Source organism: Ranitomeya variabilis, chromosome 1 (assembly GCF_051348905.1).
Source record: "Ranitomeya variabilis isolate aRanVar5 chromosome 1, aRanVar5.hap1, whole genome shotgun sequence".
Lineage (NCBI taxonomy): Eukaryota > Metazoa > Chordata > Amphibia > Anura > Dendrobatidae > Ranitomeya > Ranitomeya variabilis.
The window spans coordinates 799,395,717-799,408,278 of record NC_135232.1 but is presented as its reverse complement, the minus strand read 5'-3'; the positions used below and the strand labels follow the sequence as shown (position 1 = coordinate 799,408,278).

Below are 12,562 nucleotides of genomic sequence, written 5' to 3'. Positions count from 1 at the left end.
GTGAAATTGCAAAAAAAGTGCAATCCCACACTTGTTTTTTGCTTGCCTATTTTGCTAGGTTCACTAAATGCTAAAACTGACCTGCCATTATGATTCTCCAGGTCAGTACGAGTTCATAGACACCTAACATGACTAGGTTCTTTTTTACCTAAGTGGTGAAAAAAAATTCCAAACTTTGCAAAAAAATAAATAAATAAAATTGCGCCATTTTCCGATACCCGTAGCGTCTCCATTTTTCGTGATCTGGGGTCGGGTGAGGGCTTATTTTTTGCGTGCTGAGCTGGCATTTTTAATGATAGCATTTTGGTGCAGATACGTTCTTTTGATCGCCCGTTATTGCATTTTAATGCAATGTCGTGGCGACCAAAAAAACGTAAATCTGGCGTTTCGATTTTTTTTTTCATTACGCCGTTTAGCGATCAGGTTAATGCTTTTTTTTTATTGATAGATCGGGCGATTCTGAACGTGGCGATACCAAATATGTGTAGGTTGGGTTTTTTTTTTATTGATTTATTTTGATTGGGGCGAAAGGGGGGTGATTTAAACTTTTATATTTTTTTTATTTTTTTCACATTTTTTTTAACTTTTTTTTTTAACTTTTACCATGCTTCTATAGCCTCCATGGGAGGCTAGAAGCAGGCACAGCCCGATCGGCTCTGCTACATAACAGCGATCATCAGATCGCTGTTATGTAGCTAAAATGCAGGTGTGCTGTGAGCGCCGACCACAGGGGGGCGCTCACAGCCACCGGCGATCAGTAACCATAGAGGTCTCCAGGACCTCTATGGTTACAATGTACAAGCATCGCCGACCTCCGATCATGTGACGGGGGTCGGCGATGCGCTCATATCCGGCCGCACGGCCGGATGCGGTAGTTAAATGCCGCTGTCTGAGTTTGACAGCGGCATTTAACTAGTTAATAGCGGCGGGTGATCGCGATTTCACCCGCCGCTATTGCGCGCACATGTCAGCTGTAAAAAACAGCTGACATGTCGCGACTTTGATGTGCGCTCACCGCCGGAGCGCACATCAAAGCGGGGGTCCCGACATGTGACGTACTATTCCGTCACATGTCGGGAAGGGGTTAAGTATAGCACAAGCAATTAGAGTAGCGTAGCTTCAAGTCTCCTAGGGGGACTATTAAATAAAGATAAAAAAAGTTCAAATTGTCCCCCTTGTGTCCCATTGAAAACAAAACCATTGAGAAAAAAATACAAATATTTAGTATCACTGCGTTCAGAAATGTCCGATCTATCAAAATATAAATTAAATTAATCCGATCGGTAAAATACTTTGAGCATAACTTTGGAATGGAGGGCACAGAAGAAAAAAAAAATCTGTTCCAGAATCAGTGGATCAGCACCATATGGAGAAAGTACTCAGTTTAAATTAAAAGATCCAATGAAAGGTCTTATACAGTTGATGGGTGTGGCCCACGTTTGTGATTTTTGCAGGACTGATAACAGCAGCTCTTGGTCAGGTGGGTGAACAACCCTGTCAAACTTCTCTGTAGAAAATAATAGTCTGGATAAAAGTGACTGAGATCTCAGGAGATAAGTGTCATATTGCCGTTTTGAATGTAGCTACTATACATTTTTGGACACTCTCTAAGTCCCCCTGGCAACAGGCTATAAACTATATAAGTCCAGGGTCACACTTGCGTGTGCAATGCGAGAAACTCGTACCCGGCACTCAGGACCGGAGCGTTCAGCTGCATGTATTTCTATGCAGCCGCACGCTCTGGTCCCGAGTGGCAGTGCCAGGTATTGATGTGAGAGACTCGCGCGAGTTTCTCGCTTTGCACACGCAAATGTAACACCGGCCTAAGACAAACTCTCTTCTAGCAGGAGAACCATAGCAGATTGAAAAAGCAAGTCAATCATAAACTTATTTTCTCCTACGCCTCATTGGGGGACACAGGACCATGGGTGTTATGCTGCTGCCACTAGGAGGACACTAAGTAAACAGAAAGATTAACTCCTCCTCTGCAGTATACACCCCTTCACTGGCTACAATTTCCCAGTTCTTGCTTAGTGTCTGTAGGAGGCACTTGGGTCTATTTCTAGACCCCAATTTTCTTATTTTAATTTTTATTTTAATTTTCTGTAAATTTTTATTTTTTATTTAATTTATTGAAGGGGGCGACGGATCCTTTTTTTTATAGGGCCCGCTCTCCCCCGAACCAGCAACAGGCGAGCACGGCGAGTATACCTCCCCGTCCCTCTCCTGCGACGCTGGAGCACGCCAATTTTACCGGGGCGACGGTTCCCACTTGGTCCCGATCTCCCTTCCCCCCTGCTGCGGCGAGCACACAGAGTCCGCTCTGATGTACCTCTCCGGGGGCCCCACAGACAAGGCCCACTGTGGCGTTGCACAGGGTTATTCCAATGCCCTGCAACATCTTCAGAAGGCTTAAGCTGAAGAGGATCTGAATGTGAGGAAGTGCAGCGTACAGCTGACAGGGGGACCGGCTACCGGAGGGCACTGTAAGTACACATCCCTCCTGCCCCCCGAAGCTCAGGGGGGCGCCGGCGTTACCTGCGGGAGTCCCTGGGGAGAGGCTCCGGCGGTCGGGGACCTGCGCTGTCAGCGACGCTCTTTGCGGCCTCACCGCCGCACATCGCCGGGCAGGCCGGAAATTTAGTCCCCGGCTTTTCGACCCGAGTAGGCCTCAGTGGGCAGGTACCTCCCACGGCCGCAAAACCCCGCCCCCCTTTTTTGGCGCTTCTCGTCTGGGACGAGAGGCGCCCTGCAGTTCTCGGGGGCCATATTTCTTCTTCTCTGCAAGGTGGCCCACGCAGCCCAAGAACCGCCACAGCTCATTCCTCCCCGGGGACACAGACACAGGATCGTGGGTAAGCTGCTTCAATAAAGTTTAACCCTTTCCCTGCATACTACCCCGCTCTGTCCCTAAAGGACACTATGTCTCAATCCAAGGAGACCAAAAAGGGTAACAAGAAGCACACAGTGTTTTTCACTGTTTGTGCCACTTGCAATACGGCGCTGCCCCGAGCTTACAGTAGCCCGCTGTGTGCGGATTGTGTCACAGCCTCTGTGCAGCCACCTCCCGCCACCGCCGATATCGCCGCCGAGGCCGCAGCCGTCGATCCTGTAGAGCCTAGTCCCCCGGAGTGGGCAGCTACTCTGTCACGGTCCGTGGCTTCCCTGGTCAAGGCAATTGACTCCCTCCGGGGCCCCCCTCCTAGTCAGACCGCGGAGGATTCTGACGACGGTACCGATCCATCCTCCAGCAGGGGGCGTACCCTGTCACTTTCTACCCGGGGTTCTAGAAAACGGGTTCACGTTTCGTCCCCTGACCATAGGCCAACAAGTCCTTCAGCGCCTGCAAGCTCTGCTTCCCGGTCCCCTTCCCCAAACCCAAACGACTCTGAATATGAGTCCGACAATTCCTACTTTAAGGAATCCTCTCCCTCCCAAGAGTCTCTCGACTCTCTCATCGAGGCAGTCAACCAGACCCTGAAGGTGACTGAGGACTCCGTATCCGCACCCGAACACGCGGTGTCATTCAAAAAGACTAAACGGGTTCAAAAGGTTTTTGGCTCTCACCCTGAGTTTAAGGAGATTGTACAAAAACATAGGGACCGTCCAGATAAACGCTTCATGGGGCAAAAGTCCATCGAGGCCAAATATCCTTTTTCTCGGGAACTGATCAAGGACTGGCTGCAGTCCCCTTCAGTGGACCCGGCTGTATCACATCTTGCGTCAAAAACCATCCTGTCTCTCTCTGACGGTTCCTCCGTTAAGAACCCCTCTGACCCGCCAGATTGACTATCTGGCTCGCTCCGTCTTTGAGGCCACAGGAGCCTCTCTCTTCCCTTCCTTCGCCGCCTCTTGGGTGGCTAAGGCTATGGTCTCTTGGACCGAGACACTTTCCTCGACCATCCAAGTTAGTGACTTATCTCCAGAAGCCATCAATCTGGCTAACCAGATAGCTCAGGCCGGGGACTTCATGGTCAGCGCCTCAATAGACGCAGCTAATTGCGCCGCACAGGCAGCCGCCAATGCAATCTCCATCAGGAGAGCCCTGTGGCTCAGGGATTGGCGAGCAGATTCGGCTTCCAAGCGTTCTTTGACAGCCCTGCCTTACCAGGCTGGTCGGTTATTTGGAGAAAAATTAGACCAGATGATCTCGGATGCCACCAGAGGAAAAAGTAAATTTCTCCCCCAGCAAAAGCCTACCCGGCCTTTTCGGTACCAACAGCAACCTCCATTTCGGCCTTTTCGTCACCATGCCAACTGGTCTTCTACATCCTCTGCCTCCGCATCAGGACGCGGTTCGCGCGGTGGCCGAGGCGCCCAGGTCTTTTACAGACCAAACCGTAACTGGAAACCCAGACCGAGACCACTCGGGTCTAAGGGATCCACATCCCATAGATCCTCCCAATGACTCCTTGCATCATCCGGAGGGCACCAACAAAGTAGGCGGGCGCCTGCTCTTGTTCCGTCAAGCCTGGCTCTCAGTCGTTTCCGACGGATGGGTCAGGGAACTGGTGTCCACCGGATACAAAATAGAATTTTCCTCCCCTCCACCCATGCGTTTCTTCCAGTCTTGCCCTCAAAAGTCAAAGGCCACAGCGTTCCTCCAGGCAATACGGGCTCTACAAAAGGACGGAGTCATCATTCCGGTCCCCCTAGAACAAAGATTCAAGGGTTTCTATTCGAATCTATTCGTGGTCCCCAAAAAGGACGGATCGCTACGCCCGATCCTAGACCTCAAACTCCTAAACAAATTCGTCAAAATCCGACACTTCAGAATGGAATCCCTCCGTTCTGTGGTCGCGTCTATGGAAAAAGGAGAATTCCTGGCGTCCATAGACATCAAGGATGCACATACCAATCTTTCCTCCGCACAAACAGTTCCTCTGCTTCACATTTCGCGGAGAACATTTCCAATTTGTGGCCTTGCCCTTCGGTCTCGCCACCGCTCCCAGAGTCTTTACGAAGGTCATGGCGGCTGCCATGGCCATTCTTCATTCTAGGGGAGTTGTGGTACTGCCGTACCTGGACGACCTGCTGATAAAGGGTTCTTCTTACCTAGCCTGCGAGGAGTCCGTCGTCCTCACGGTGGATACTCTCTCTCGCCTGGGTTGGAAGATAAACTTCCAAAAATCCTCTCCAGTTCCGGCACATCGGATCTCTTTTCTTGGGATGACACTGGACACTTCTCGCGGTCTGGTCATCCTCCCTCTAGACAAGGCCTTGGCCTTGCAGCAGGGAGCTCAGGACCTTTCCCGCCCAGTCTCCCACTCCATTCGATTCAGCATGCGCGTTCTCGGGCAGATGGTAGCTGCCATGGAAGCGGTTCCGTTCGCGCAATTTCATCTCCGTCCCCTACAACATGCGCTGCTCTCGGAATGGGACGGCAATCCGTTCTCCCTCGACCGCCGATTCCTCCTGTCCCCACGGGTCAGGAAGACCCTCAGGTGGTGGACGCTGAAGTCCTCCCTATCCCAAGGAAGGTCTTTTCTCCCGGTGCAGTGGCTGGTGGTGACCACCGATGCCAGCCTCATAGGCTGGGGGGCGGTTTTCAACCATCACACAGCTCAAGGACGGTGGTCCACTCGAGAGTCCCGTCTTCCCATCAATCTCCTGGAAATACGAGCTATCAGGCTAGCATTGTTCCAATTTCACCACCTTCTGGCTGGTCACCCGGTCAGAATCCAGTCCGACAACGCCACGGCCGTGGCGTACATCAACCGCCAAGGGGGAACCCGCAGCAAGAAGTCTATGCTCGAGGTGTCCCACATCCTTCGTTGGGCCGAGTCCAACCATTCGCCCATCTCAGCGATCCACATTCCAGGTGCGGAGAATTGGGCGGCGGACTTCCTCAGCCGCCAGGGTCTCGCTTCCGGCGAGTGGTCCCTTCACCCGGAAGTTTTCCAGCAGATTTGTCATCGCTGGGGGACCCCGGATGTGGATCTCATGGCATCCAGAATGAACAACAAGATTCCACAATTCTTTGCGCGGTCCCTCGACCCACGGGCCCTCGGAGTGGACGCCCTGGTCTTGCCTTGGCGCCAATTCCGCCTCCCGTACATTTTTCCCCCTCTTCCCCTGCTGCCGAGGGTCATCAAGAAGATCAGAGCAGAGGGGGTACCAGTGATCCTCGTCGCGCCGGATTGGCCGCGTCGGGCATGGTATGCGGAACTAGTTCAGCTGGTCGCCGACGCCCCCTGGCGTCTTCCAGATCGTGTGGATCTCCTTTCACAGGGCCCAATTTACCACCAGAACTCAGGGGCCCTGTCTTTGACGGCCTGGCCGTTGAATCCTGGATTCTAGGCCAAGCGGGTTTTACCCCCAAGGTGTCTTCCACCATGATCAGGGCTAGGAAACCCGTATCCATGCGCAGTTATCACCGTACCTGGCGAATTTTCTTCTCATGGTGCGACACACAGGGGCGATCTCCTCTAGTATTTTCTGTCCCTGCCATATTGGAGTTTCTCCAATCTGGCCTGGACTCGGGACTTGCTCTCAGTTCTCTAAAAGGTCAGGTTTCGGCATTGTCAGTACTCTTCCAGTGAAAAATCGCCAATAGATTGCCGGTCAGGACTTTTTTCCAGGGAGTTTCCCGTGTGGCGCCTCCCTACAAAATGCCTTTGGATCCGTGGGATCTTAATTTGGTTCTCGGAGCTCTTCAAGAGACTCCTTTCGAACGGCTATCGGACGTTTCCCTGACCTTCCTTTCTTGGAAGGTAGTTTTCCTAGTGGCTATTACGTCCATCAGACGGGTCTCGGAGCTAGCGGCACTTTCCTGCCGCCCTCCGTTTCTAATTTTTCATCCGGACAAGGCAGTTTTGAGAACCTCTCCCGTTTTTCTTCCCAAGGTCGTTTCTCCTTTCCACCTCAATGAGGAGATTGTTTTGCCTTCGTTCTGTCCGGCTCCAGTCCATTGCATTGAAAAGGCTCTGCACACTCTTGATGTGGTGAGGGCTCTTCGTCGGTACGTCTCGAGGACGGCTCCCTTCCGCACGTCGGATGTCCTGTTTGTACTTCCAGACGGGTCCAGGAAGGGTTCTCCCGCTTCCAAAGCTACTCTAGCTAAGTGGATTCGGTCAGCCATTCAAGAATCCTATCGTGTCCGGGGTGTGCCTATCCCGGCTGGGATCAAGGCCCATTCTACTCGGTCGGTGGGCGCCTCGTGGGCCATTCGGCACCAGGCGTCAGCACAGCAGGTCTGCAAGGCTGCGACATGGTCCAGTTTGCACACTTTCACCAAACATTACCACATTCATTCTCTCTCTTCTGCAGACGCCGCCCTTGGCAGGCGCATTCTGCAAGCGGCAGTTCCTTAGCCGTAAGTCAGTGGTACATGGGGTATTAGCATATTGTTCCCCACCCAGGGACTGCTTTGGTACGTCCCATGGTCCTGTGTCCCCCAATGAGGCGTAGGAGAAAAGGAGATTTTTGTGTACTCACCGTAAAATCTTTTTCTCCGAGCCACTCATTGGGGGACACCGCACCCACCCTGTTAGCCTGGTTGGCTTGTTGTTACTTCTTTGGTTTTGACATAGGTTGTCATTGTTCATGCTCCTACTGCTTTACTACTGAACTGGGAAATTGTAGCCAGTGAAGGGGTGTATACTGCAGAGGAGGAGTTAATCTTTCTGTTTACTTAGTGTCCTCCTAGTGGCAGCAGCATAACACCCATGGTCCTGTGTCCCCCAATGAGTGGCTCGGAGAAAAAGATTTTACGGTGAGTACACAAAAATCTCCTTTTCATGCTATCAAACTCTGCCAATTTTATAATATGCGAATACCTCTTTAAGACACATGACTGCCTTTTTAATGCATGTATTGTTTAATCTTAGGACATGCCCTTTACATGTGAAGGCATTACACCAGATATCATCATCAATCCTCATGCCATCCCTTCTCGTATGACTATTGGTCACTTGATTGAATGTCTGCAGGGGAAGGTAAAGAAGAAATTCTATTATAGTCAGATGTGACATTATACTTGGTGATCTTTGGGATTGTTTTATACTACATTAAACTTTTATAGGTATCGGCAAACAAAGGAGAAATTGGTGATGCAACGCCGTTTAATGATGCAGTCAACGTGCAAAAGATTTCAAATTTGTTATCAGACTATGGATATCATCTTAGAGGAAATGAGGTAAACCATTTTATATTGTTAAATTCAGAAACCATGGTACCATGGCTTGTCTGATATTCTTCTCTGATCATATAGCATGTTAATTAATGTTAAATTAATTTAAAAAAAAAGAATAAGTAATTCTAGATATGTTATAGGAGCTGTGAAATTACCTGTTATGATTGGATCCTGTGTCATCAGCAGCGTTATCAGTCACTGTAATCCTGTCTGGGATGATGAGGAAACTGCTTTAAACTCTTCCTAAAAGGACAGGAGAGATTGAAAAAGGAGTGTTTGTTTGTTTTTAAAAGTACAATATTTTATTAACACAATTGGACAAACAATAACCTAACATAAAAAGTGCAGATAAGGACATGCAGTAGTGATACCCAGCAGTATGTAAGTTTGTGATCGTCAGCTATTAGGCCATGTGCACACGTTACGGTTTTTACCGCGGAACCGCAGCGTTTCTGCAGTTGCGGGTCCGCAGCAGTTTCCATTGCGTTTACAGTTACATGGAAACCCTATGGAAACCGCAATCCGCTGTGCACATGCTGCGGGAAAAACCACGCAGAAACGCAGCGGTTTACATTCCGCAGCATGTCACTTCTTTGTGCAGAATCGCGGCGATTCTGCACCCATAGGAATGCATTGATCATTGATCCGCTTACTTCCCGCATGGGGCTATGCCCACGATTTGGGAAGTAAGCGGATCATGTGCAGATGGTACCCGGGGTGGAGGAGAGGAGACTCTCCTCCAGGCCCTGGGAACCATATTTGTGTAAAAAAAAAAAAGAATTAAAATAAAAAATAATGATATACTCACCTCTCAGCGCTGCATGCGGCCGTCCCGTCGCAGGGTTGCTGTGCGAGCAGGGCCTGCGATGACGTCGCGGTCACATGACCGATACGTCACGAAGGTCCTTCTCGCACAGCATCTTTGGAACCGGACCGCCGCGTGCAGCGCCGAGGAGATCGGGACGTCAGAGGGTGAGTATATAACCATTTTTTTTATTATTTTTAACATTACTATTGATGCTGCATATGCAGCATCAATAGTATAGGAGGAAACCGCAAGACAAACCGCGATAAATCTGCAGGGATAACCGCAGCGGTTTTGCCCTGCAGATTTATCAAATCCGCTGCGGGAGAACCCGCAGAGGACCCTCCTTACGTGTGCACATAGCCTTAAAGTACATCATGAAGTATGAAGGTAAGATGTGCCATATAGATTTAGACTATTGTGAAAAGTGCCTCTTATTAGATATTAGCCACATGCCCCATATCAGTCAGGAGCCTTTGGTATGTGTGGATCAAAATAGTATATGGAGGCATATTCACACAGTCGCCTGATTTAAAAATAAGATTATTTTGTGATTACATTAACCCTTTATATTGTTTTACTTTCTGACATACAGGTTCTCTATAATGGATTCACAGGACGTAAAATCACATCCCAGATTTTCATTGGACCTACTTATTACCAGAGATTGAAGCATATGGTCGATGATAAAATTCATTCTCGTGCAAGAGGTCCAATTCAGATTCTGAACAGACAGCCTATGGAAGGTAGATCACGGTAAGTGTTTAGCTTAGCACAGATTAAAAAGATTGCCAGTCAGCGCATACTGTGTGCCGTGTAAAGTGCTGGACAGGTATACACGAGACGCGTTAATCATTGGATGCGCTCGTTTGTGTTCCAGTAGGTATTGAGTCATTCTCCGGTCTGTCTTACATTACTAACATGTCTGTAATGTTTAATGGTCACCTTCTTTCACCTCCTTAATGATTGTGTAGCTGAAAACGTTGCACTGACTATTAAAATGTCCCTTAATAGCGATGGAGGTCTTCGATTTGGAGAAATGGAGCGTGACTGTCAGATTGCACATGGTGCTGCCCAGTTTCTTCGGGAGAGATTATTTGAAGCGTCCGACCCCTACCAAGTACATGTCTGCAATCTCTGTGGGTTGATGGCAATCGCAAATACCAGGACTCACACATATGAATGCAGAGGATGCAGAAACAAAACACAAGTAAGTAACGTTAATCTTCTGTAGACTATTCTGTAATCTGGCACTCCCAGAATTTTACCATGTGCTTGAGCTGCTAGTGCCAAAGGATAATTCTACGTTTGGAAATATTAATTTTTCTCCTGTTTGTCTGCCACTTGAACACTGTATCGAGATCTCTCATACAATTGAGCATTGGAAGATTATTACACCTTCTTAGCACCATGAAATCAGTTTTAGGCTATGTGCACACGTTCAAGATTTTTCGCGTTTTTTCGTCCATTTTCCGTGGGGAAAACGCTTAAACGCATACATAAACATCCCATCATTTTTAATACATTCTGCAATTTTTGTGCATATGATGCATTTTTCTTTCCGCAAAAAAAATGCATCGCGGTATAAAACGCAGCATGTTCATTAATTCTGCGGATTTTTTGCGTATTTCCCGCTATTTAATGCATTGGGAAGCTCCGGAAAAAAAGCGGGAAAAAAAAACGCGTAAAAAAAACACAAGAAAACCGCGAAAAAAACCGCATGCGGATTTCTTGCAGAAAATGTCCGGTTTTGTTCAGGAAATTTCTGGAAGAAATCCTGACGTGTGCACATAGCCTTATAGTGTTTGGTTAATTTTCATTTAATCCGTCAGCATCTCCATTTGTAAGTTTTAGCATTCAATGCCATTAACCACTGGCTTCCTAGACATTTTCATAAATGCCTTGTCATAAATATTTTTTGTTAATGTTGTGTTTTAGAGTAAATGTATTAACTCTTCATTAATAAAATGGCTCATACAGTATATACAATATTGCTCTTAATATTTTTCTTTTTTCCTCCTCTACAGATATCCTTGGTACGAATGCCTTACGCCTGCAAACTTCTTTTCCAAGAGCTGATGTCAATGAGCATTGCTCCACGGATGATGACAACATAATATATATATTTATGAATCTTGCGTGTCTTGGGAATCTGTTACCAGATTTTTGCTATGTAATCTGAAAGCGGCACAATATAGGGCAAGAGACCCTGATTTCAGGGATGTCACTTTCTGGACTGCTTGGTGTAATTTTGATGGAATCCCTGTTTTTCCCTGCTGTAGATGTAGCAGAGGTCAGAGTGCTGAGCTGTGAATCACCCTGCCCACACTCCTGATTTTGGCAGTTTCTTGTGTACATGATCAGGAGGTGATAATCAGTGGAAGGGGCTTGCTCACACAGGCCTGACTGCCCTGCCCACAGTGATCATTTTCTGCTGATATAACACTGATTTGTATTGAAACTACAACACATTAGTGAGACATCACTGTAAATCAGGCCCTCTTGCCCTGTTATGCTGCTCTAGAATAAATGGGAAAAATCTGCTGACAAATTCCCTTTAACTGTAATAAAGTAAATAAATATAAAAAATAAAGGCAGTTTTAATTGTCCACTTTATATCGGAGTTAGGTGTCGTTAATGTTGAAGTCATTTACTTTCATAGTACTGGACAAGTCTTTACACCTGCTAAGCCAAATTTGTATTTAGTTTCCTAGTTCTTAATTGTTAGCATTTGTTTTTGAGGAAGTTTTATTACGTATGATTATTACATATGACAGTCTTCCTCGCTTAAGAATGAACAGTATGGTTAGGTTTGTCTTTCTGTTAAATAAATGTAACTTTTTGAATAAATGTCTAATTTGTTTTATTGTCTGTGGTGGTTTAACCAAATAGTGACTTGTTAAAAGTATACTATACTTTAAGAATATTCTTATTATTAAGATGTTTGACCAGCTGTTTACAAAACAGTTGACTTGTAAAAAATAACAGCAAGCCCTCATACTGTTATGTTGGTATATTACTTATCTATCTTTTCCTGAATTCGTTCATGCTGACTTAACCGTTTCAAGCAGGGGTCCTCAAACTTTTTAAACAGGGGGCCAGTTCACGGTCCTTCAGACCATTGGAGGGCCGGAATATAGTTTAACCCCTTCACCCCCGGAGCTTTTTTCGTTTTTCGTTCCCCTCCTTCCCAGAACCATAACTTTTTTATTTTTCCGTCAATATGGCCATGTGAGGGCTTATTTTTTGCAGGACGAGATGTACTTTTGAACGATACCTTTGGTTTTACCATGCCGTGTAACAGAAAACGGGAAAAAAATTCCAAGTGTGATGAAATTGCAAAAAAAGTGCAATCTCACACTTGTTTTTTGTTTGGCTTTTTTGCTAGGTTCACCAAATGCTAAAACTAACCTGCCATGATGATTCTCCAGGTCATTATGAGTTCATAGACACCTAACATGTCTAGGTTATTTTTTATCTAAGTGGTGAAAAAAAATTCCAAAGTTTGCTAAAAAAAAAACAACAAATTGCGCGATTTTCAGATACCCGTAGCGTCTCCAATTTTCGTGATCTGGGGTCAGGTGAGGGCTTATTTTTTGTGTGCCAAGCTGGCGTTTTTAATG

The 12,562-nt window shown here is 47.1% G+C and overlaps 1 protein-coding gene across 1 annotated transcript in view; it reads left to right on the top strand.

Annotated features, from left to right (window-relative positions):
* Positions 1 to 11,789, top strand: part of POLR2B (RNA polymerase II subunit B) — an 87,023-nt gene extending 75,234 nt beyond the window's left edge. Inside the window, exons 21-25 of the mRNA XM_077273855.1 lie at positions 7,830 to 7,937; positions 8,024 to 8,137; positions 9,535 to 9,695; positions 9,954 to 10,149; positions 10,967 to 11,789. Of these exons, the coding sequence (XP_077129970.1) occupies positions 7,830 to 7,937; positions 8,024 to 8,137; positions 9,535 to 9,695; positions 9,954 to 10,149; positions 10,967 to 11,056 (669 nt within the window). The 3' untranslated portion in view covers positions 11,057 to 11,789. The remainder of the gene's footprint in view (positions 1 to 7,829; positions 7,938 to 8,023; positions 8,138 to 9,534; positions 9,696 to 9,953; positions 10,150 to 10,966) is intronic.
* The last annotated feature ends 773 nt before the right edge of the window (positions 11,790 to 12,562 follow it).